A 27,528-nucleotide genomic window follows, 5' to 3' on the forward strand; every position below is an offset into this window, starting at 1 on the left:
CCATTCATGGGGAATGATTCCTAATCATTTTGTATATGTACCAAGTCAAATTTGCCTCTAGGGGGATATTTTCATTAGTGTTCTTGTGGAGAGAACTCGTATTTTTGCAACTCCATTGTATTTTCTTGCAGGGATGTAATTGAATTGATCAAAATAATGAAGATTGGTGTCATGTTCAGCTTCTAAATATTGTTCTCCTCCATATGTCTCTCATTTTCCTTGGTTTTGGCTGTCCCAGGAGCCTCAGAGCCATTTTGTATCATTTTCTTTCCTTCTTTTCACTTCTTATTCACATGCATTTCTTGTTTTTATTTCTTTCTATTTCTGCATTTGGTATTAATGATTTCTTGTTGCAGGATTGGGTTAAATGGTTGATGTAAGTTCTTTTACACAATCATAAGCATCATTTCATCCTTGGAAAAGCTTTGGAAGGTCATAATAATCATTGAGATACTTGGATTAGCTTTCTTATTCCCAAATCTAGATTTCTGGAACTCCTTTGTGGCAAAGAACAATAGTTTTCTGCTATTTTTTAGAGCATTCTAATGGGCTTCAATCGAGTTGGTTCCACTTGTATTAGATCACAAAATCATTCTAGTTCATAACAAAAATTACCCCATTGCATTTTCACTTGATTATGTTAGAAATTTTATAGATTTACTAGCTCACTAGTTCTCGAATTTCTAGATTTTTGACTAGTAATTTTCTGTTATTTTTTAGCATGGGTTAACAGAGGTCTTTTTGAGTGATTCCACTTGGAATGGGGACCTAAGACATCATAGTCAATTAAAAAAATAAAAAAATCCCATCCAATTTGGATTTGATTTTCTTGGTCATTCGATGAATTATAATTTCGTATAGTAAATTTGTAACATCTTGTAGTAAAACAGGGGATCTTGTAGGAGAACTAGGACATCTTGTAGGAGAACTAGTACATCTTGTAGGAAATCCTATAGCAGCCTGTTTTGATCCCGAATTGAGTAAAATCATCATTGAAGTTGGGATTAGGCCCCTACTTGACCTCCAGACCATCAAAATAATTGTACCCCTCTTCCTCCACACCTGTCTCCCATGCCAAAGATCAAGAAAAGATTATAATTTACATTTATAAAGCAAAAAGATTTTAAAAATGAGTTTTTTTATATTTACACATGCACACAACAGTTAGTACTCTCTAGATCAGATTTCATGCTTAGATTAGTTAAAACATCACATGTGGCAAATAGGGTTAAAATAGGGTTTTTTTGTAAGAAAAGTGTGTTAATAAGTCAATAGAGGATTTCATGTTACTTTACAAGCATTTTTAAATTTAGTCTTTCATTCTTGCAAATAGGCAACATTTATTTTCTCTCGTGACAACAAAGGAAGGACACATTGTATGTTGCACATATAGTGCTCATACCTCTTAAATTTGTACGAACCTCAGGTTCATAATTAAAGTTGGTAGCCTTGGGAGTTGCAACATTCTTGTTGCAATACTGAGGCTCATCACTTTCGAAGTAGCAAGTTTGTGATAAGTGTAGTAGCTTGTGATGATTGATGAATACTGAGTCTGTAACATCAACAAATTTAAACAGTAAACCAATTACAAAAAGAGTAGAAAAGATATAATAACATTGTTAAAGAGGAAGAAAAAGATATGATGGTTGCTAGCAAGCTTGTTTTCAGTCACCGTAGTTGTTCAATAACACTCCAGAGGGGTTTTCACCGCTAGACATTTTTATTTTTTATTTTTTTTCCCTTTTTTTTTCTTTTTTTTTCTTTTTTTTTCTTTTCTTTTTTTTTTCTTTTTTTCCCTCCTTTTAATTAATAGGGAAAAAATTAAGTGGATGGAAATTCAAGAAAAAATTCCCTTGCCCCAACAACTTCAAGCTGTGAATTTGCATCTGAGACAATGTTGACAAATGAATCCTTAGAAGTAGGCTTATGATACAACCACAAACAGTGTCTTGTAGCAATAAGGGATGTTTGGGACCCATCAATGGTTGTTAATTTCACAATCCCATTGTCAAAGACTATATCTATCTCATAAGGACCTAGTCACAAGGTGCACAACTTCAATTTAAAATCTTTAAATATGGAGTCATATAACATAACCCAATCACCCTTAAAACACCTTCTTATCAATAAATTTATTATGCCACTTGGCACACTCTTATTGGATGATATATGTTCATTGCGCAACAACCAAGCACTTCTCATATAACTTGTTCAGTTATTCCAGTCGATCTTTTTGAGCTGCTTTCATGTCTAAATTCACCTACAAAGTAGTAATGAGTGTCTTTATCTCAAATTCAATGGGAAAGATAGGACTCTTACCAAATACCAACTCATAGGGAGATAATCTTGTAGTGTTCCTCCAAGTAGTTCTATAAGCCCATAACACTTTTGGAAGTCTCTCAACCTAGTCTCTTTGGTGGCTTGCCACAGTCTTCATGAGAATAGCTTCAAGAACCTTATTGGTACTTTCCACTTGCCCATTTTCCTATGGGTGGTAAGGTGAAGTGATAGGGTGATGAATCATATACTTCTTGACAAGGTCATGTATCAGTCAAGAAGTAAATTGTGCTCCTCCATTTGTAACTATCTCCTTTGGCCCTCCATATTGAGCAAAAAATCTTCAAATAAAAAGTCTGAAACAACATGCTTAGTTTCCCTAGTGAGTGCTCTTGCCTCGGCCCACTTGGTGATGTAGTATTTGCATACCAAAATTTAAGTGTTTTGTTGAGATGGGGGATTAATTGGTCCCCGCCAATCTAAACCGCATCTCTCGAATGTCTCCATCACTAGTTGAGGTTGTAACCACATTTCATCTGATTGAGTAGGCTGGCCCATCCTCTTACAACTGTCACACTGTAAACTACCCTCCTAAAAGTATCCCTGTCCTACTAATAGTTTTTTGAGTTTCTCTTGATTCAATCTTTGAGATATTTTGTCAAACATCTCGAAGGCAAAATACTGTAGATGACTTTTTCAAATTTTAGTCCCAAATATTCATGCATGGTGAATAATGTATGTCAAATGTAAGCACTCAATTAGCTCAAACTAATTTACAAAACACCCAAAATATATGTAATGTTGATATAAGGGAAATATCGTAACAAAAACAAGCATGAGAAACCCCATTTTTATTTTAATATGTAAATACACTCGAAAGATACAGATACAATTGTAAATACATGTAGATGAGCCTAGGCCACTATAATATCAGCCAATGTGAGGCGTTGGATGTTGGGAACGACTCAGTTATAAATCGACCCCTTCCTCTTAACCATATGCCCTCGAGAATGCATACATATCAATCCATAAACTTGCTTAGTTAACAAGAGATGGAAGTCGAGCAATGGTACTTAACATAAAGAGTAACAACACGACCAACCAATGAATTCCAAACTTGACCCTCTTCCAAACTCATGGATTCAAGTATAACTTAGTCTCTAATGGCTACGAACTTAGTTATTCCTCTATGTTGGACAAAGATCTTCATAGCACAGACTTAACCATTAATTTTCAAGTGCACAAGCTCAACTAATAAGATAATCTTTGTCTCTACTCTAAAGATGAAACTCGACCAACATGGATGATGAAGGGAACTCCTTTCTCAGTCAATCTCTATCTTAGAACTTCTATGTAGGAGTATGGTAGTGGCAGGCCTACAAGAAAGGTCCTCAGATTTGGCTTGGACATCCACCAAAAAATGATATATAGAAAACTCAAAATCATAAGATAAAATCAACTAATAAAACCTTATACCTCCATTATCTTCTACAAATATTCTTCTTCTTGGTAGTGCAATGGTGAAATATGAGTGATTTCACTCTCTGAACCAACTAGGGTGTATAGTTTCAACACTAAAGCTAGCAATGGCGGATAGGGTTCCTCAAACCCTAAGCTTCTCTTCAAAAACTCTCTAAGATATTCTTTGTTGTGTGTGGAGCATGATTGTTCAGAGGTCTTTTTTTCAGCCGGATGTATACCCCAGGAAGTTTTGTACACCCCTCCACGCGGGGGGGTGCAGGGGGGACTTGTCGCCCCCACGGGGGTCCGGGGGAGCCGATTCCCCCCGGCTGGGGGGTCCGGGGGCTAACGGTCCCCCCCAAAAATAAATGTAAAAATTGCCTTGTAAAAGTATAGTAATTTCTAGTCAATCTGGGCCATTCATTAGGCGGATGATCTAACGGTAGAACTTATGTTTAGTTTAGGGTTTTTTGCCCTAGAAGGCAACCCCTCTCTTTCTATGAGGGCATTGTATTTTTGAGGTTGTGTGATAGATGTGTATTCTGTGAGCGAGAAACAGAGAGGTGAGACTGTGAGAGAAAACAGAGGATATTGCAACGGATTTGCTGTAGGTTGTGTCTCTTCATTTTGCTGGATAATAGAAAGGAAGGACTGGCTGTTCGGGGTGGACGTAGTCCAAACTGGGTGAACCACGTATATCTGTGTCTCTCTTGTTTTGTGCGTTTTCTGTGTTTATATTTCTGCAATATTTTATGTGTTCCATTGCTCCGTAATATATAATTTTCTAACATTCTTTTCTCAAAAGGCAAGTGATAGAATGAGGAGAGACTCCTCACTTTTCCCTTTTTATAATTTAGTGGCCACTTTTGCCACCATTTTACCTTTTTAATTTCATAAATTCACTTTAGGAACTTTTCACTTTATAAAATGAAAGTGACTTTCCGTTAGCCTAGGATATGACCCATTTTACCCCTTTTAACATTTATAATGTTTTCCCTAGGAAAGTCATTTTCCCTTAATTAAATTTCCCCATATTAGCTTGCAACAACTTGTTAGGCAAGTGGAACCTCGTCTTATGCCTCCTAAGCAGCTGGGCACATTACACACACCCCTACGCATATTTCCTTACATCTCAAAATACAATAGGCCAAAAATAGCCCATTTGAAGCACCTTATGACTTGTTCTCCTATCTGCAAAATTTCCTCCACAAGGATCATCGTTACAAGTCTTAAGAATATTATGAATGTCATCCTCTATCAAACACTCTCTAATTTTCTTATCAAAACCAATGTGGAAGAGGTATCTATCTAAACAAAAATAATGGGAACTTTGCTGAATGATTTTTCACTTTTCTCTGGGAGAAAGGTGATGGGGAAACTTTCCTACTACAAGGTAATTGGGAATGTTTAGATACCAAGGTGAATAAGTGGATACTGTAAAGAGATATCCATCTAGTAAAGAGTCTTCAACAGGTAGATTATTAGTATCGTTAGTCAATCTAAAAAGAAAATTTGCAACAACATTGTTTTTCCCATGTTCATCTATAATATTAATATCAAATTCTTGGAGTAACAACAACCACTTAGTAACCATGGCATTAGTAATTGGTTTATTCATTAAAAATTGTATTGCAGAGTGGTTAGTATGCACAAAAGTTTGGTGGCCAATAATCTAATGCCTAAATTTGTTAATAGCATGAAGAACAACGACAACTCGTTTTCACTTACCCTATAATTTACCTCTACAAGGGTCAAGTTCTTGTTGATATAGTAGATGGCATAAGGTTTATTTGCCTCTCATTCCCATAGCACAACCCCAATGGTTGTATCATAAGTATCGGTGGATATGTGAAACAAACTACTCCAGTTTGGTCCTCGTAGAATGATAGTTGTTATTACACATATTTTTCACTCTCCAAAAGCGTTGTTACACTTTTTAGTACATATAAAATATCTTTTGTTAATAGGGAAAACAATGGAAATGTAATCTTAGCGAAATTATATATAAATTTTTTGTAATAACCTGCCTACCCTAAAAATCTATGTACCTCCTTCTGCGTCCTAGGGGTGGGGCTTCTCAAAATTACCTAAACTTTTGTTGGATCAACCTGTATACTTGCTACAGAGAGATAGTGCCCTAAAACAATACCTTCATCCGTCATCATGTGCCACTTTTTAGTACTAAGAGGTTGGTTTGTATACAATGCCCAAGTACCTTTTCAAATTGTGAAAGGCTTCATCAAACTCATCCCCATAGGGTGTAAAGTCATACATAAATATTTTGAAAGAATCATTGACAAGATCAGAAAAGATTCCTGACACTATTCATTGGAAGGTTGTAGGTGCATTACAAAGTCCAAATGGAAGGACCTTGTAGGCAAATGTACCCCGGGGGCAAATGATGGTATTCTTATCTTGGTCCCCAAGGGCAATATTAATATGATTATAGCCACTAAATCCAACAAGAAAAGAGAAAAAAAAAAATTACCAAACAAAATTTCTAGGACCTGATCAATAAAAGGTAGTGGAAAATGGTCCTTTTGAGTGGATTTATTAAGCTCCCTATTGTCAACACGGACTCTCCACTTTCCATTGTTTTTATGGATATACATTGATTGTAAGAAATAAAATAGATTAAATTTGCATTTAAGAGCTTTTGAAGTTCTTCCTTAACAACGCTCTTCAAGGATGGATTAATTCTTCGTTGAGGTTGTTGGATAGGTAGAGATTCTTCCTTTAAATAAATATGATGAGTGCAGAAAGTAGGATGGATACCCTTCATGTCCTTATAATCCCTTGCAAATGCTTCTTTATTATTTCTCATTAACTATAGTAACCTCTGTTTTTGTGCACGGGATAAATTAGGAATAATATTTAAGGTCTTTCCAGTCTCTACCTCCACTGGAACACCCTTAAGACTTAAGGTTCGTAGGCATTTCTTCTATGACATGATCATCAAAAGTATCCTTCTCAGTGGATTTATCTATTACAAAACTTAACAACCAAGATTTTGATGGTTTAACAACAGAAGGGTCATTAACAAAGTTGTTGATAGTATCATCCTCAATATCATTTTTAAATTATAAAGATTTTCATATAGTGAGCAGTGGACGTGTATCAACTTCCTCTAGTTCAAACTCAGATCATAACGAATTCACATATTCTGAACTCAGCCTATTTGGAGGATAAAGAACAAAATCCTTGGTAGTATTACCATTAGATATGGTCATACACCCATATCTACATCCAATAAAGGCATCTATAGCAGCCAACCATGTCCTACCTAAAAATCAGAGGACGTCCTCTTAGGTGTGCCTTAGGCTATAAAACTACAAAATCTACTGAATATTGCTAAGAATCTATTGAAATAATAACATCCTCTAATATTCCTTCAGGTCGAATCTTAGACCTATTTGCCAATTCTAAAATAGTAGGAGTTGGTCTCAAGTTGATAAGCCCAAACAGTTCAACAGTTTCCCCGATTATTATATGGAGATTTCTACTAAACGAATAAGGTCGTTTAGAAGAGTTTTGCCTCCAATATGGAAAAATACTATTGGGTTCCCAGGATCTTCAAATTTATTAGGTGTATTATCCCCTAACATTAGTTCTCATAATTTTCCAATTACATGTATATTAGGTGTTCTCGGGGTTTCCTACCTATGTTTTTGACACATAATTATCTAACTATTTTAGCATAAATTGGAACATCTCATATCGCTTGAAGTAAGGGAATCTAGACATGCAAGTTTTTCTAATCCTTCAAGAAACCAGATTCAGACTCAGGATTAGTTTTGACTTCAGTTAATATTTAGAGATAAGGGGGGTACAAATAAGTCTCGTTACTAGTAGTTGTTATGGTGACAACAAAGGCATCATTGGTTGTCATAATGGTATTAATAGTAGCACCAATTATTACAACCTCGTGAGTATCGTCAACTATTCCAGCACCAGTAGTAACATCGATTGTTACAACCTGTTGTTTTTTTAAAGATCCTTGAATTAAGTTTTCTTCTCTTGATGGATTTTCTTTCTCATTTTCTATAATGACAGGAGAAACATTGGGTTTACCATCCTTCCTAGTCGTAATTGTGTTTCATTGCATTCCACAATTGATATACAGTAAGTAGGGAGAATTGGTGTTTCAACTTGTTTCACTACCTTATTATTGGGACTAGGGTTAGCTTGTACAGTTGCTAGGGGTGTAATGGAGTACCACTTATAGGCACATTGGAGGGAAGTTGTAATTCTTGTTGTTGCATCGGAATCTAAAAAAGCAATTGGCTAGGGAGAACAGTCCCTCACCATAGTTGAGGCCATTGAGGCCAAGGAGTGGGGTATTGGACCAAAGGGGGATTAGGAGACTGCCGTGGAGTTATCGGGTATTGCATTTGTTGGGGAATTTGTTGAGGACTATACATGTCAGCTCAATAATTAATATAAGAGAAGGGTTCTTGCACCATACTTGATGATTGAGGTTTCCAGGCCTTCTTGGTGCCAATAAATTATGTTGCTTCGGTATCTCCTCTTGTCTCCTTATAAATTGCTTTTAATCTGGGTAATGAGGGGCATTGTTCTATCGAATGATCCCGCCCACATATATTACAACTTTTAAGTGGTCACTCCCTCAAAGGATGTTTCTTCCTGCACCGAGAACAAAATATGGCCAAAGCTTGTTCTACTTCAATTTGTTTCTGCTTCACCTGCAACACATCAAGCTAAGAGGATAATGAGCTCATAATGTCAGTTTTGAAATTCTCCAATAGGTTCCTAATTTTCACTCGTGTTGCCCCACTATTGGTTGTTTTTAAGATACTGGTATAAGCATCATGTGTCCTAGTAATCTTTCTTGTTGATCCTCTAGAACTTCTTTGAAAAAGTTGAAAATTTTCATCATATGGTTCCTTGGATATATCTCATTTCCCCAAAAGCTTGAGCATATCAAGGTTGTCATCCTGCATTCCTCAAATCAAAAGTATTTTAAATATTTCCTTGTCTAAATTACTATGTTGATATCTCTATAGATTGTACTGAAGACGCTCAACATACTCTTCCATGTTTTCATCCATGATCAGGAGCTCAGGACCAAGTGTCGTAAAATGGTCAAAAATTAAAGTGCTCAAAACTAGTTTAAACCTGAACGACCGGATAGAGCTCATCTTCCTGATTCCGGTGCCACAAACGGTTCAAAAAACGGTCTCCGTATGCAGAAGTTATGCCAAAAACAAAATCGCCCATTGACTCTTAATTTTTGAATTTTTTCAAAAAAAAAAAAAAATATTCCTCTTGGGAAGCGAATCAGAAACTGCCACGTGGCCAAGGTGACATCAGCTTTATGTGGGGGCATTTCCAAAATATTAGGTCGAATTGTGGTTTGAACCCACGACCTCTCATGGAGAAATGCAACACCTTACCAAGGCGCCACAAAGGTTGCATTTGAAATGTATGCGGAATGTCATGAACAAATAGTTTGAACTTCTGTTTGGGCGGGAAATGAAGGGGGCCAGCCCCTAAGCGCCAGCCCCCCATACCACGTGACCAACGCCAAAAACCTCGGGCTAATACCCTAACCGCTGGCACGGAATCCGATACAAACGTCCAGCCACTTATCCCGGTCACATGCGCGCTGAATGCGGATTTAACTGACAGTCCAGTTGGCGGAAATGTTGGCGGTGGCGCCAAATTTGGCGGTCGCCCCATATTTAGCGGGGTTATCTGGCAGTCAGCCAGTTTTAACTGGAGCTTTTCAAGGGCAACTGGCAGTTGGGAGTAAATGGCCATAACTTTGGCTAGGAAAGTCCTTTTTGGACGAATTTTTCTTTATTTTGGGTCTCTTCGACCTTCTGAAGCCATTGGCACAGGTTTTACAGCCATCTGAGGTCATTTGCAAGTGATTTTGCTTCGTGGAAGTTCGAGGAGCCACCAAGGCCAAATCAGTTTGTGAGCTGCATTGGGATCTGTGCAGCCATTGAATGTGGAACGAAGGTCATTACTGAAGGTTTTCAGCATTCTGAATCCATTTCTACAGCGTTTTGCCTGTTGAGGCATTCTTCTCACTGTTTAGCTTCAGGGAAGCTTTCAGGGCCACGAGGGCCATTTCAGTGCTTGAGCTGTTTGGGGGCTATGTTCATCCGTTTTTGGTGATTCAAAAGCCTATGTCCGCTATTTTCGACCTTTTGAGTCTAATGGCAGAGGTTTCAGAACCAATTTAGGTCATCTTCACCTCGAAATTCTCCATGCAAGTTTAAAGGGCCACCAGGGCCAATTGCGGAAAGTACTATATAAGGTGCAATTTCACTGTTTAGTGTTTGGGAAAGAGCACGTTTAGCTAATTCCTATCTTCTGATTCTGTATTTACAGTCAGATCTGTCCTTCGAGACACCCATATTCTTGTATTAGCCTTTGTAGCATTTTTAATACAAGAGGACAAGCCTAGTTGGAGAGGCTTGGTCCAGCAGATGTAGCCCAGAAGGGGTGAACTGCTTTATCATTTTGATGTCTTTATTTGCTGAAGATGATATGTTAAACAAAACTTATATAAAGTATTAAACAACAAATATACATAACTTGCATACACACATAATCACCTATTTAGTTGCATAAAGTTATTTGTCGTATTCCGCAAGACATCAAATTTCAAGTATGTGTATGTCAAAGACTTCTAAGTGTTTACTTTGTTATTTCTTTAGGTAGAGCCTGTAGAGGGCCAAGTAGCCTCTGGAACTCATCCTCTCTTTAGAGGTGACATGTCCGGTCCCTACTAAGTCCCATAAACCATATTAGCACAACTCTCTTTAACATAGTTGGGAACAATTTTAATTTATGGTTGTCAATGGTGTGATCATAGCTCCTATAAAGGACATCAAATTCAAAGAGAAATGTATCTATATCTTCAATAATTATACCATGAAAATTAAGAAGTGCAAACAAAGGGATGTTCTTCATTAGGGCCTGTCCTTGGAGATTTCCAATGGGGAACTCAAAGGTTGGAACTGAGCTATGTGCCATTTGGTTCTACCTAAAAGCTTGAGGGTTTTGTACAAATGTTACAGGTGGCCCCCCTAATGGAGGAGATTGCTCTCTTTTTATATGATGAGGGTTGCTCAAGTTGTTCAAGTTGTCCAAATTGTTTAGGCTATCCATGTAATCTTAATGATTTCACAACACCCTCTGCAACAGAGTGCTCGGTAGATTGTTTCACAACACTACCTAAATGTGGGATGCAATGATCAAGTGGTCGTTCTTCTAGGCTTGATTCTAAATCACATTCATTCGTGTCTCCTTGTCATTCTAACCAACCTTGATATCCTTCCTCTGTTGTTACAGATGGACTAGAAACTCTTAGGCTTTTCTATGAGATCGAAGCTTCATAAAATTCCACCTCCTTAATATGTACACCCAATGCAGATGACTCAGGAGATGCTAGCCTCTGTAGGGCAGTTTTACTTGATCCTTTCTTCTTAGATGTTGCTCCCTGAGTAGATAATTTTGCTTTAGCTTTTTAAATGATCTCCTATGTGTATGTTACTCTTCCTAAATCTTGATTCTTCTTCTTTCTCCCACGTTCTGTTCTACCTACACAATTAGTTTCTTTAGGGGAACCATATTTTTCTTCTTTATTATTCATGCAATGTAAACCTATGTGGCCTAAATCTTGTGAGGCCAAGCCCACTTCAATATGTTGAAGCGGTGTGCATGGTCTTGCCTCTTGTCTTATTGCCTAGAAAACTCAAAGCCAGGAACACATGTAACACACTTTCAATCAATGCATGCAAACAATGCAAGTCACACATATGCACCTCTAATAGCCTCCTTGACAAAAACACAAAAATGTTGGACAAATCAATTGTCCTTTTAAATCAGAACAATCAACCCTACTCACACATAAATTGTCAATCGGGTACACTTTTTCTTTCAAGACTATTATGAAAAATATATGCAGGAAAAAATGGCAAGTAGTGCTAATAAAATGTCAAAACCAATTGTTGCAAATACCACTCTTAACACTTCAAACATACTTGTTGTTACACTCCAAATCTTTCTCACACTTCAGAAATAAAAGACATACATTACAGAATAAATCACACTCTGTCACACAATCACTCTTATTCAAAATAAACAACACTCCTGGAAACCATTCAACACTTGAACAATAAAAATAAAATAACAATTGTTATAATGGCCATTCAATCATTAAAGAAACCAAAGAATTATAATAGTAATCAAACAATCGTCACACCTAATGAAGGGGTCAATCGATGACCTACATTGTTACATAATGATAGAGGCTACAATCCTGCAACTATTCAATACATGAATAAGATGTGTAAAAGTAATAATAAATCACACATAACTCACGACTGGGAGGAAAGAAATGTATTGTTATAATACCTCTCTAACCAGTGATCCCTGCTAAGAAGGAGGGCCTTCCTCCTTAGCAGGGGTTGGTCATCTAAACAACACACAAGCTAATTAGGAAAGAGATATGGAGCAATATGTGAGATATGTAAAGAGTTGCATTAATGAAAGTTGCAATACAGGATTATAATGATGGTGATTCCCCTCTGATCTCTATCTATGCATGCCTGAAAATAAGTACATTCTTTTATAGTTTTAGATTACATTCCTATTTTTGAGGACCATCATGAGAATCTCAAGATTCTCATGTGATCCAAATCAAGATTATACAAAATTGTTTTGTAACAAATTGTCTTAGTTAAAAAGTACATGTAACAACTTTCTAAATTACAATGGTTTATCATTTGGAAATCTCAATTGTTGCAACTAAGTTGACTGCAATGTCAATGAGTGTCTCACTTCAATGATCAAACTAACTTTGATTGTGCGTCTATCCATATCGGTCTTTGTTGCTAATCATGGAAAAACAGAGTATCCAAAATAGGTTTTGGTGTTGTAACAACAACGTCAACGGAGTCTTCATTTTGTCTTCAGCAAGGCAGAGTTGGGGAGATATCATCCTGTAAAAACATCTCAACAAGCCATACCACCTGAAATAACCCTTCGTCAATTTGTTGATAAATAGCCCAAAGCAATTAGCTTTTGTATCAAATTACAAGAAAAACTAGATAATAAAGGTGACATTCAAAGGGAACATACTTTGGTCAATAATGACTAACGAAGTGACAAGGCGTGGCTTTTTAGAGTCAAAATGGTACGAAAAGCTAGGGAAAATAAATACAAAGAAAATGCCAATATTATGTCTCAACATCTCCAAAGTTCTTAGACACATTTTGCGACTACAAATATACTGTAATGGTTAAACAAATAAAATAAAATAAAATGTGTTATATTATATGGTGGTAGATTATATATATTATGTAATAATATGTGACATACCCTTCAAATTTATTTATTTATTTTTTAACCTTGAATAACCTGCAACTCCTTAATTAAAAGGTGAATTAACCTTTATTACTAATTACATGTCATTCAAATTTTCTCACTTCTTTTACGCACAAAGGTAACATTATGAAGTGTCATTCTCAAAGTGTTTATTATTATGTTTTTATGATTTCATTGCTTATTATCCCTGTGACAGCAGAGTATAACGCATTCAGTAATGCATTGACCCTGCTATTAAGTAGGGTTGACTAAAAATTAAACTAAAAATATATAAAGTTTACATTACAAAACAAAAATAATTTATTTTTATAAAAATATATATATACATATATATATATATTTTATTTATTTACATGATGATTGGTTCAGAGCACTCCAACTCTTATTTGGTAATGATTATATTATCATCGGGATCGTATGTAAGTTTGTTGTAAGTACTATCAAATTGACCATCGAAACTCTCTCATACCAAATACAATGTATTATAGGGAATGCATTGAATTTATATCGAATTCTTGCACCATTGTTTCTTAAAAAGTGAGGTGGCGTGACGGAAATGTAGATCTCTCCCTCGCATTAGAAAATAGTAAGCTGAGTATTCTAAGAAATATTCATGCACACACAAAAAATAAAACAAAACAAAGCAAAACTTATATAATACGTTGATAAATGTAAGCCTCAAGTCGCCGCCTTTAGGTCACTGCTTCGTGCAGTGTATTAGTACTGAGGTGATGTTTTCAGGGTGACGTTGTCACTATAATTGAAGATTGTTTAGTAAACTCAATAAAACTTTAAAAATTTAAATTTGGTTAACATACCAACACATTTTTTCAGTATGAAAAAAGCTTGATAGTATTATAAATCATTGATTCCAAAATACAATACAGTAGGATAGAGAGCCAAAACTTGTAGCCCGATAAACAATCTATGCTGCAAAGATGCAGGATACAAAACAATGCTCTAGAAACCATACCATAGATAGATTCTGGGGATAGGAGACAAAACCCACAACCGGCGATACTTGCAATAACTGAGAAACATGTGCAGTTTAGAAGAAAAATCTGAATAACAGGTTCATGAAACATACCAGGGCCTGTAGTATGATCACTATGTACCTGGAAGAGAGAAATCCTGGATTTGATGTGTTTCGTTCCCCACGGTTATGTTCATATTCCATTTTCCAATCTGTGTATGGAGCCCTTTCTTTGAAAGATCATCTGCAAGTATATTTTGGGATCTGTCGACATGGTTAATGGAGAAATCCTTTGTAGTTTTCCAGAGAGAAGCAATTCTGTTCATCCAACTGGACAGATTGTGATTTTTTATGGAAATCTTACCGTTAACATGGTCTATTATGAGTTTGGAGTCTCCATAGATCTGCAGGGAATCTATATTTAGGAAGTTACAGAACAGAAGTAGTCCTGATAGAGCCATAGCTTCCACTTTGTTGTTTGTTCCTTCTCCCCCATTCCAATAGATGGCAAAATGTTGATCCTCCTTTATACTTATGAAGACTCCACAAGCACATATTCCATTTTGAGCAGCCCCATCAAAATAAGCCCTAGGAAAACTCCTCTGGGAAGGTAATATTTCCTTTGACTTTTCATTTTTCTGTTGAGGGATGGGGGTTGGAAATGCATTGTACTGGGAAATGATAAGTTCAAAAATAGTTTTAAAACTATCCTTTCTGTCTTGAAATAAAACCTTATTCCTCCATTTCCAGATTGACCAAAAGACTAATAGAGGGATAGGTCTCCAAATCGCTTTCTGTTTACTCCACCATACAAATGCTTCTTTTATTGAGGAATGAGTAATATAATTGAAGCCAAAATAAGAGGCCAGATTCTTCCAGAGCTCCTAGGAATGAACACATTTTAAGAAAATGTGTAAATTGTATTCTTCCTCAGATTTGCAAATTAAGCAGATAGTAGGGCCATACCAGTTCCTCTTTTGCAGATTGTCCCAGGTAAGATTTTTATTGTGAAAAACAAGCCATGAGAATATGATAATCTTATAGGGACACCCAGATTTCCAAAACGTGAAAGGGAAGATGTTTTCGGAAAGTGGAATATGGACCTCTAGAAGAGATAGATATATGTCTTTTACATAAACATTCATCTTCCCTCCCTTCCCCTTCCAGATAATACCATCCTCAGCTTCAGATCTACATATCCCCCTATTTTCATTATCCAAATAATCTGATTCCACTGTAGGGCTAATAAACCATTTAGGCCCAGCGCAGAGGCATTTTTCCAGATGGGTAGAGTACCCTGCCATTCATCTATAACCTGTGCCCAGTTAAAAATTCCCTTTTGGTGGAGGAAATGTAATAACTGTGGAGAAAAAGATATATCTTCTTCTCCGCCCACAATGGGATCAAGACCAATAATTATATTGTTCCTTGTCTGAAAGCTCCACACTAGGTTTTTGAGAAAGAACTGTTCTATCTTACGGAAGCTCCTCCATATGGCAGATCCTCGGGCAGATCCTATCGATCTTTTCCTGTACCAATAAGTAATATCTCTATTGCCCATGTATTTCATTCTTATGGACTTACTCCATATATTGTCCCCTAAAACACCTCTCCATAAAGATTTACACAGCAAAGCTAGACCAAACTTTTGTAGATCCATGATACCCCATCCCCCATCTTCTTTGGAAGGGTAAGGTTTGTAAGTTTAGACAGGTGAAATTTCATTTTTTCCTTATTTCCCCCCATATAAAATTTGTTCTTAATCTATTCAGATTATGGATAAAACTTGCTGGTGTATAAAATAAATGGGCCCAATATACCATTAGCTGGGCCAACACAGATTGAGTTAAAATCATCCTCCCGGCCATTGAAAGGAATTTATATTCCCATCCTGCTATTCTCATAAAGTACCTGTTGTGGATCCACGTCCAGTCAGCACTTGTATAACCCAATGGTTTTAGATGATACCCCAAGTATTTCATGCCCTCTTTTAGTGGTTTCGTTTGTATATTGTAAAGCTGGACCAGATAATCTATTATTTCCATATTTACATCCCCATGATGAAAGGAAGATTTGTCGTCATTTATAAGAAAACTTATAGCTCTTTGAAAATTTCTCAAAATTCCATGCAGAGAATTCCAAGAATGCCGACAGAGCATTGCAAAAATCAAAATGTCATCCACAAATAAGCTATGAGAAAAAAAGTTTCTCCTGCAGATTTTTAGTAGGCGACATCTAGCCTCCCTGACAACTCTTTTTATATGGAGGCTTAAAGAGTCCATAACAAGAATGAATAGAAGGGGGGAAGGGAACACCCCTGTCGAAGACCTCTGGCAGCAGAGAAAAAGGTAGATGGAATACCATTGATAAGAATGGCATAGTTGACATTTTCCACACAAGCCATTATCCAATTAGTACATTGATTATTGAGCCCAATTTTGATAAGAAGGCACCTCAGAAATCCCCAATCGAGACAATCATAGGCCTTCTTAAGGTCTATTTTCAGGATGGTCGCTTCAATATTTTTTGTGTGCATTGAGTGCAGGCATTCTTGAGTAATAGTAACGGCTTCCAGGATGTTCCTTCCGATTAAAAAACCATGTTGTTCTTGGGTCAACGTGCTTGATAGGATGCCTCAAATTCTTCCTAAAATGATTTTGGAAATTATTTTGTATATGGTATTGCAAAGAGAAATGGGTCTGAAGTCTGAAAAAGTGAGAGAAACCATTTTTTTTGGGGATTAAGGTAATGAATGTAGAGGAGATAATATGGTTTATTTTGCCCATAATCCTGGATTCCTCTACCATACCCAAAAGGTCATGCTTTATCAGATCGAAGAAATGAATGAAAAATTCTATCGTCCAGTCGTCAAGGCCCAGACTTTTATCTTTTTTAAAAGATTTCATGACCACCAATAGCTCTTCCTTTGTGACATTAGCAATAACAGGTCATTTTGTCCTTCGTTGAACATGGATGGAAAGGGATCGATACCCCAGAGGATATCCTCAATCTCGATGTCCCGGTTCCTTTTGTATGGATTCTAAAAAAACTTGGCTACGTCTTTTGTGATTTCATTTTGAGTCTGCATTAGGTTGCCCTCCTCATCTTTTATCTCCCATATTGTATTTGTTTCTCGTCTTTTGTTTGCATATCTATGAAAATAAATTGTGTTCCTGTCACCCTCTTTTAACCAAATCGCTCTGCTTTTCAGTCTCCAGGTTGCTTCTTCAATGGCCAGGAGGTTATGCCTACTTCTTTCCAGCTCCCTTATCCGGGCACGCAGTTCCAAAGAAATTTTGTTATCAGTCAAACTCCCCGCGATCCTGTCAAGCTCCCTATTTATATCTTGAAGAGCTAATCTGTTAGTACACTTCTTTTTGAATTGCCATTCTTTAACACATTTCCTGAGTGATACCAGGCGGCACAGTAAGGAATGGGCATGAGAGGATGGGTCAAGTGGAGAGGACGATAGCCAAGAATCCTGAACAATTTTATTGAACTCAGCATCCTCCAACCATATTCTGTTGAACTTGAAAGGAAAACCCTTCCTGTGGCTCTGAGCAATCCATTGCAGGGAAATAGGTCTATGATCAGATATGAAACATGGTAAAATATTTGAGGGTAACCCAAGATGATCCATCAGCCTGTCATGGATTAGGAAGCGATCAAGTCTTTTTGCAAGATATGCATTCTCGGATCTCCCATTATCCCAAGTAGGAGCCATCTTGGAAGGACAAATATCCACAAAGTTGTACTGGAGTATAGCCTCCCTAATGATCCCTCCCACTGGATCATTTTTCCTACCTCTGCCCCACACTTCATCATTACTCAAAGTACAGTTCAAATCACCTGCTATCAGTAAAGAGTCAATTTCCATAATCTCAGAGGACAATAATCGTTTCCAATATGAAAGACGATCCTTATATGGGGCGTAAACATTCAGAATATGTACATTACCAGCCATGCCCCTGAATTTTGCAAGAAGCAGGATACCATCAAAGCATCTGAAAGCCCTGGCCGATATCCAGGACGGGTCCCATAGAACAGCTAGACCCCCGGAAAGACCGATAGCCCCCGTCGCAACAATATGCCATGTAGGAAACATGCGCTTGAAATAGGCTATTGTTTCAGGACTGCCATGCATAGTTTCTTGAATAAGGATTATTTTTTATGAAGATGATTGAAATAAATTCTTAAGAGCCAAGAATTTTGGGTCCGCTCCAAGACCCCTTATATTCATAGAGAGAATTTTAATCATGAGGTCTTTTCTCCAGGCTTACTTGCTCTAAGAGGCCCACTTACCGCAAGATCTATAATAGGAATATCAATCAGGGATGGATCATGATGATCATTTCTGGACTTATCCCTCCTGCCACGGAAGTGCCTGCTACCTCTGTTCTACTTCCTTCTAACAGTGATATTTCCCGCCGAGGTTGGACTAATAATAGGAGAGGAGGATTTCCGAGGTTTGTGAATGGTGAGAGGGTGAAGATGAAGGGATTCTCTTCTCAAAATCATATCAAGATCGCTTCCAATCGAATTAGTAGGGGAAGATACAGGCGAATTTAGAGGAGTGATAGAGACAACTGGAGCTTTTCCTTTTAAATCAGTCTTGTTTTTATCCTGAGAGGAACCATGCAAGATTGGAGGAGATGGAGCTTTACCTTTAGAAACAGGTCTGTCTTTGACAGGAGATGGAGAAGAAGATGGAATGAAAGTGATGTGGGATGAAGTATTGATGTCAAGATAAGGGTGCGGAAATGGAAGAGGAGACCTAATAGCTTTCCCCGGGGAAGGTTCCGGAGGATAAGGATGAGAGTGAAAGACCTCCTGTCTACCCAATGGAGGAAACAAAACCGGAGCATTATTAAGAGAATGGCTGAAATTAACCTGAGATTGGGATCGCGGAATGGATGAAGGAGCATCTAGATTCTCTTTTGGGGAAAAAGAGTTTCGGTGAGAAAACTCGCAGGACGGACCAGTCGACTTCGAAAGGCTTCTAGATAGAACCGGTGAAACTTTATCTGCAAACGTGGTCGTTCCTTTTAATTGATTCCTCTCCCCCCTAGCTTCACTGTACTCATTATCCGATAAGTGGGTGAAAGATTTCACATAAAATTCCTTCCTTTTTGCCTTTCCTCCTGGACGCCGAGGACAGTTCCATTTTAAGTGCCCTGTTTTATGACAGACCGAGCAACGAAAAGGAACACCCCAGTAATCAAGTCTCTGTTGAATATATAACTCACCCCAATTAAGGTCAATGTGCTCAGGAAAACCACCTCTGTATTCTTTCTCAATAAGAATCCATGCTACCCTTTTATCCTTAGCTCCTAGACATTTGGGATCCACAAAAACAAATTTCCCAATAGCATTCCCTATATCAGAAAGCGTCTCCTTTGTCCATAATTCGATAGGGAGGCCTGGTAATTTGACCCAGATGAGGTTGTTTTGTGGGTTATTTCGCAATGGATTAAAACCAATATAGCATTTGTGGAGGGCCAAAAAAAAATTTCCCATGGACCCAAGGAAGAGCCCATATAGTTTCCAGATCCCTCACATTTTAGAAATGGAAGCTATACCAATTCTTCATGAGTCTAACAATCGTGGGGATGTACCCCAGCAGAGAATTCCATTTGGAACCAAGCCAAATTCTCATCTGAGCGTCTTCCATATCAGGAAAATTCCATCAACCAACCAAAGCACGGGAATAAAGACTGGTTATTTTGTTTGCGAGAAAGACACTATCCAGATTAATAGCTGATGGAGGCAGGATGATCTTTGCAGGATGATGGTTTTGCTTACGCCATGGATATACATGTCCGCCACCTTTTTGTTCATGTAATGACTGAGAAGGTTGAGGAATCAAATGATCAGCCAGAGAGGACTGCCAGTTCATCGGATTGATAGGTCTACAATGGTTTGCTTCTGCCTCCATGGCAGCCCGCACCATAGCTGACGTGTCAGACTCAATGGATAATATCTCCATAAGGCTCGCGGATATTCCGATAATCAACAGATAAACAGTTAGGAAAGGACAGGCATGCCAAAAGAGCAAAAGATGGGGAGCAAATCAAGAAAAATAATGGGAAAAGACAAATCAGTACATTCCAGGTAAGAAAAGGAATGGTTCTGATATACGATACATTCCCATAATAAAAGGTCTGACAGGGCAAATGGATAAGAAGATTATTCCCAAATCTTTCACCACCTGTAAACTCCTAAGGAATACCAGCTACTGACAAATAATATAAATGGTTTTGACATACAAAACATTCCCATAATAAAAGGTCTGACAGGATGAATGGAACGAAAGGTTATTCCCAAATATTTCAGCACCTAAATACACCTCGGGAATACCAGCTACTGACATAAAATAGAAAGGTTGACTTACTTTCCAGAGAATGAGAAGAAACCAGAAGCAGTGATGGCGTACTTTAGGAGGAACCAATTACTCACGTGTACCATCCTACGTCCAAACCCCCCTCAGTTCTCTGAAAAGAACAACTCGGGATATTTCCGTCTACGGAAAAACCAAAGGGACAGAAATGGAAAGATAATTGATACAGATAGGATTCATGAAAGGCATGGTAAAACAATGCAGCAACAGTAACAATTCTTACACTTACACCACCAATGACCTATCCTGAAACTGAAATCTAGGCACGGCTTAGATATGACACATATGTTCAGAAACCATGCAATTTTATTTAGAAGGTCCTTAATTCCTGATAAAACTTTGTGATCCATGCACAGAGACATGAACGGAAATCTATCCTTATATTACGAGACTGGAAAATGAAAACCATAGAAACTACACTACAGATCAAGATTTATCATCTGTATAATGCTCAGGAAAAAAACAATACGATAAGATTTGAACGAGGAACTAACCTTCAAAAGATAGATTAAGATGATATGTTGCCGCTGAGAAGAAACATCCCCTGACCAGAGCCGCCTCGATCCAAAAACTCCTTCATGTGCCGAGAACACCAATGATGTCGTGACAAAACACAGACGGGTAAAGAGAGAAAAGGTCGGGATACTTAAGTCGACACAGTAGCTAGAGAGACACTAATAGCTTAGTCAAAATGGAGGAAAATACAAATGGCTAAGTTCAAATTCAGTGAACACAAACCCAGAAGGAGGACTACATCATTGAGTTCATAGATAGACTAACAGATAACCTGCGATTGAAAAGGAACCCTGAATCGATGGACAACCGCGAAACTAAACACATGATGTTATAAACAGACAACACAGATAATTATCTTTAAACGGGAGATAATACCAGAAGGGTGAGTCGTGCCAGAGCCTGGGCTATCACCTTCCCTGCGCAGAAATGCGCAGGGAAGTGAAGAAAAGAAAAACGTCAAACAAAAACACTCCTCGCATTATACCAAAAGAGAAAAGAAGGAGGATGGACAGAAAGCCAACACGTAGCTAGACGGATGGCTGCCAGAGAGACTTCGAGGAAAAAACAAGCTATGCGTGGAGGTAATAGGTGTCACGCCGAAGATAATGTAACGTATCCCCCAACAGGCGCCCCCTCCAGGAATCCGCAGGTTCTATTGGCCATCATGACGGCCCAACCAGAGCGCACGAAATGGTCTCTAAGGACTCGGTATGAGGTCTTGGCAGCTCCGCAGATGGTCTTGGCAACTCAACATACCAACACATTACTTTGTCTCATCAACCATGAATATATAATTTTATATGCAAATTGCACTGACATAAGCTAAAGGCCAATGATTTGGTCCTTTATTATCACTCAATGCATTCTCGCCAGTGGCCACCATTTTAAGCAGTCTATTAACATTGAGGTGATGCTTTTCGGTGAGGCTGTTAACATAATTGATGATTGTAGATAAGAGTAAAATTGAAGTACTATATGTTAAGCTCCATTAATTTTTTTAACAATTGCTGCCTACAATTATGGAAGTAAACTGCAGTCTTTCCTTAATTTCTGGAAACCAACTGCAGTAATTTCCTTAAATTAAGGAAATCAACTGCAGTTAATAAATTTATTGTTAGGAGCTACTGAAGTGGTCCATTACTCCATCTGGAGTTCTCTACCTTGATCTGTGGAACACCTGACACATAGCCATCAGAAGCTTGATGGAAGCTTGGCTATAAATTTATCTGTTTGGTCCCCAAGCTTGTATCTCAATCCCCTTCAGTTTTTTACACCATCTAGCTGAGAGAGCAGAGCTTGGAAGTGCCTTCAGACTTTCTGCATTCTTTTCTTTTTCTTGGATAGAAGTTGGAGCGTTGTTTTCAGTAAAGAAGCAAGTGGATTGTGGTTTGCATCAAGAACGTCACCAATGGCTCGAGGTAATTTATATTTCTGGGCATTAAGTTTTACGATTCTTTAAGTTTTTCCGCATATAGAATTGTTGCTAAAAGCTAACATTGGTATCAGAGCATAAACATTTATCTCTGCCTTGGTGTGCGATTCAAATACTTTGAAGTGCTTTGTATTTGTGATTTTTGTGTGCATTAATGATTATATGGAAATTAGTCAAAACTAACAGCACAGTCTAGGTTCAAAATTATCTGCGCGTCAAAACAATTTTCCAGCATCTAAAAGTTACAGGTTCAAAAGTAAATGCCGATTGTGACGCCGTATCTGTACTGTTTCAATGCCTTCTAGTTACATTGTTGCTCTCAGTCAACTACAATAGTTTATTTATTTCTGAGTTGGTTTTATATAATACATTGTTGTTGGTTTTAGTCTCAAGTAGGCCCCTCAAAAATTCGAATTCAGTCGCTTTTTAAACGAATGGATTTTTCTTGGTAGAAAATATCGTATTTGTCATTAGATTTTTTGTACAGGTCAGTTCAAATTTATTTTATTGCTTCGTTTTGTTTCCCGATGCCAAAGTTGAATTAAGGGGTTCAGGGAATGTATTGAAAGCAGAGGATTGAATAATTAACCAATACGGTTAATTATAATCTTGAACTGGTGTCAAACAAAACTTAATTACACTCCATTTAGATGATTAGATTCCTGCAACAACTCTTTAATAATTACAAATACGAAATTTTAAGTAGATAACCAACCAAATAAATTTTCTAACATGTCGTTTTCAATTACATTCTGTCATTTTCTGAAGTGAGGATTCGCACCACCAATAAAAATAGAAACAGGTTATGGAGGTTCATTTAGAGACGGATGTTCCTTACCTTGGAGGAAAGTTTTATACATAGGTTACGATTGTTGGTTATTATTTATGAGATGGCGATTAACTTTAAACAAGTTAATTGCATTCATTGTTTTGCCTTTTTATTTGCAATATTTTGTGTGTTGGGATACATGTGAATAAAGGTTGCTGTTGATATATATCATGGTTCAGAGATCTGTGAAATAAAATAGCTTGTTAGATACTTCAAGCTTTTGGACAAAATCATGAAGAAGGAAAACATTAAAACCATCCTTCTTCCCCCCAATTCCCTGCGGATGGAGACCCGTTAAGTCCATGATTGTAGATTTTGGAAATAGCTGGGAATTTGATCAACAATGCAAAGTAAATTTTATAATTGATTACATATTTATTGTAAAATTTACGCTGAACTTACATTTATAATAATGAACATTTGTAATTAAAGAAGAAATAAGAAATGGTTTATTTCTCATTCGGGCATTCAGTTTTTGATTCTATGTTTATTCCGCATAAAGTTCAGATTTAGCATTGTTGAAATTTAATTTAAATTTAAATTTAATTTTATTTATCTTGTGAGCAAAATAGCTTGTTTGCTGGTCTATTTTTTGTTTTGTTTATAAATTGAACAATCAATTTGCAGTGATTTACGGTAATGTTGACTACTTTAACCTTAATTTTGATTTTGTGAAGAATTATTACAGTTATATGGAGTTTATTTAAAATGTCATTTTGACTTACTCCTTTCAGTAAACATTATTTTTTCTCTCTGGTTAAGTTTTGTTTATGCAACAAAAATAATGTCTAGTGATCCATATAATTTTAATTAATTAGAGAATAGCCACAACATCTTTAATTAAATGAAATTATATATTTTGATTGGTTAGATCACATAAAGATTATTTAGACATTAAATTGTAATTAATTAGACTAAATATAATAAATTCTATCCCACGGGAATTTTTATTATATTTATGTAATTAATTAGGATAAAATTTCATAACCTACCCACAGGAGTTATGAATTAATAAGTTTTATCATAAAGTTTTATTAAATCTGTTTGAATTGAAAATTTAACCCACAGGCAATTTTTATGTCATTAGATTCAATTTTTGAGCATGATTTACATTGGTAAAACATGAAAGTTTATTAAGCCTCAATTTTAACATAAGCATGTGATTCTTTATTTTGATGCAGTAGTACAACCTGCAAATTTCTCTTAAATTCGTTGTGACATTCCCGAACTTAAGGGAGATAACTATAAGATTTGAAAGGAGAGGATTCTCCTTCATTTAGGGTGGATGGACATAGATTATGCTATTAGGAAAGATGAACCATCGGCACTCACTAATACCAGCACTGCAGCGGACATCACGCTTTATGAACGATGGGAGCGATCCAATCGTTTAAGCATGATGTTCATTAAGACTAAAATTTCAGCTGGTATTCGTGGTTCTGTTGATCAGCATGAAAAGGTCTGAGACTTGTTGAAGGCCATTGATGATCAATTCGTCACTTCAGACAAGACACTAGCAAGCACCCTAATCATGAAGTTTTCATCCCTAAGGCTCACCAGTGTGAAAGGTGTGCGCGAGCACATCATGCAGATGAGGGACACTGTGGCTCAATTGAAGAAACTCAAGGTTGATATATCGGAGTCCTTCCTAGTGCACTACATCCTGAACACCCTTCCGCACCAATATGGACCTTTCAAAATCTCATATAACACACATAAGGATAAATGGTCAATTAATGAACTCATGACCATGTGTGTTCAAGAGGAAGAAAGACTGGTGATGGAACTGGGAGAAAGTGCAATGTTGGCAACGCGTGGAAAGGGCAAATCTCAAGCCAATTGGAAAGGGAAAGGTAAAGTACCTCCCCAAGCCGATATCAAGAAGGATTCCAAGTGTTTCTTCTGTAAAAAGAAGGGACACATGAAGAAGGAATGCGCCAAATTTCAGAAATGGCTTGCGGACAAAGGTAATTTAATCTCATTTGTTTGTTATGAATCTAATATGGTTAACGTTAATATTAACACATGGTGGATTGATTCTGGATCAACAGTTCACATTTAGAATTCCTTGCACGGTTTGCAAAACCTAAGGAAGCCAGTGGGAAGTGAGCAAAGCATCTTATCAGGAAACAAGATGGGCTCGCATGTGGAAGCTATAGGAACATGTTATTTAACTTCAAGTAGTGGCTTTGTTTTAGAATTAGAAAATACCTTTTATGTTCCAAGTTTTTCTAGAAACTTGATTTCAGTTTCAAAGCTTGTACCTTTTGGATATTCCTTAAACTTTTCAGAAAAATATTTCAGTCTATTCTATAAATCTGATTATGTTGGGAATGGTATTTTGTCTAATGGTCTTTACTGCATTAATTTACAAAACAATGTCACTTATGATTCAATGCATGTTCACACTGGCACTAAAAGATGTGTTATTAATGAAGATTCCTCTAAATTATGGCACCGGAGACTAGGTCATATCTCCATAGAAAGAATTAAAAGATTGGTAAATGAAGGGGTACTTAATACTCTGGATTTTACTGATTTTGAGACTTGTGTGGACTGCATAAAAGGAAGGCAGACCAACAAGTCAAAGGAAGGTGCCAATAGGAGTTCGGACATATTAGAGATCATACATACTGATATATGTAGTCCAGACATGGACTCATATGGTCAGAGATACTTCATCTCCTTTATAGATGATTACTCACAATATATGTATCTCTACATGCTTCATAAAAAGAGCGAAGCATTAGATGCCTTTAATATCTTTAAGGCTGAAGTAGAGAAACAATGCGGCAAGCAAATTAAGATCGTGAGATCAAATAGAGGTGGAGAATATTATGGTAGATACACAGAAGATGGACAAGCACCTGGGCCATTTGCTAAATTTATTCAAGAGCATGGGATTGTTGCCCAATACACCATGCCTGGTTCACCCGACCAGAATGGTGTAGCAGAAAGAAGAAATCGAACATTATTGGACATGGTGCGGAGTATGCTTAGCAGCTCCAATCTTCCTAAATCCTTGTGGACTGAAGCACTTAAGACGGCAGTGTATATATTAAACCGAGTTCCAACCAAGGCGGTTCCTAAAACGCCATTTGAATTATGGAAAGGTTGGAAACCGAGTTTGTGACATATGCGCGTTTGGGGATGCCCGTCTGAAGTGAGAATTTATAATCCACAAGAGAAGAAGCTGGACCCAAGGACCATTAGTGGGTATTTCATTGGATATGCTAAAAGGTCTAAAGGTTACAAATTTTATTGTCCATCTCACAACACTAGGATTGTGGAATCAAGAAATGCAAAGTTTCTTGAAAATGACTTGATCAGTGGGAGCGATCAAACCAGAAACATAATTTCTGAGAAGGATCATTCAGAATCTCAACCTTCCACTTCAAGTGATAGATTGGTTATTGTTCATAGCATCCCTCAAGTACAAATTGGTGTTGAACAACCAATTTTTGAAGTTCCACAAGCTGCTGACGATATTCCAGTAGATCAAGGAGTTCAAGAGTTGCCAAGAACTTTTGAACAACAAGTTGAACCACATACTTCTCAGGAAGATGATGGTACAACATTAAGAAGATCTACTAGACCTAAGAGATCAACAATTCCTAATAATTATGTTGTGTATCTACAAGAATCTGACTACAACACCAAAAATGATCCCGAGTCATTTTCACAAGCCATGAGTTGCAAAGAATCAGAACTATGGTACAATGCCATGAAGAAAGAGATGAATTCCATAAAGAGTAACGAAATCTGGGATCTTGTTGAGTTGCCTAATGGTGCAAAATCCGTTGGATGTAAATGGGTCTTTAAGACAAAGAAAGACTCATTGGGCAACATTAAGAGATACAAGGCAAGACTTGTTGCTAAGGGATTCACTCAGAAAGAAGGAATCGACTACACGAAGACTTTTTCTCCTGTATCTAAGAAAGATTTCTTGCGCGTTATTATGGCATTAGTAGCCCATTTTGACTTGGAGTTGCAACAAATGGATGTGAAAACGGCTTTTCTTAATGGAGATCTAGAGGAGGAGGTTTACATGAAACAACCTGAAGGATTCCCCTCTAGTGATGGTGAGAAATTGGTTTGCAAGCTCAAGAAGTCATTATATGGTTTAAAACAAGCATCCCGCCAATGGTATTTGAAATTCCATAATGTAATTTCTTCTTTTGGTTTTGTAGAAAACATTATGGATCAATGTATATACCTGAAAGTTAGTGGGAGTAAAATTTGTTTTCTTGTTTTATATGTGGATGACATTTTGCTAGCAA

The 27,528-nt window shown here is 37.2% G+C and overlaps 1 protein-coding gene across 1 annotated transcript; it reads right to left on the reverse strand.

The window, feature by feature from the left end:
* Positions 1-17,114: 17,114 nt before the first annotated feature.
* LOC149209497 (uncharacterized) lies at positions 17,115-18,218 on the reverse strand. The gene has a single exon (XM_089398647.1). It carries the CDS (start codon positions 18,216-18,218, stop codon positions 17,115-17,117), a length of 1,104 nt encoding a protein of 367 aa, XP_089254773.1.
* Between the last annotated feature and the right edge of the window lie 9,310 nt (positions 18,219-27,528).

The sequence above is a fragment of the Pinus tabuliformis genome, chromosome 1_2 (assembly GCF_031772625.1).
Source record: "Pinus tabuliformis cultivar Carrire ecotype Pingquan chromosome 1_2, CPIR1, whole genome shotgun sequence".
Lineage (NCBI taxonomy): Eukaryota > Viridiplantae > Streptophyta > Pinopsida > Pinales > Pinaceae > Pinus > Pinus tabuliformis.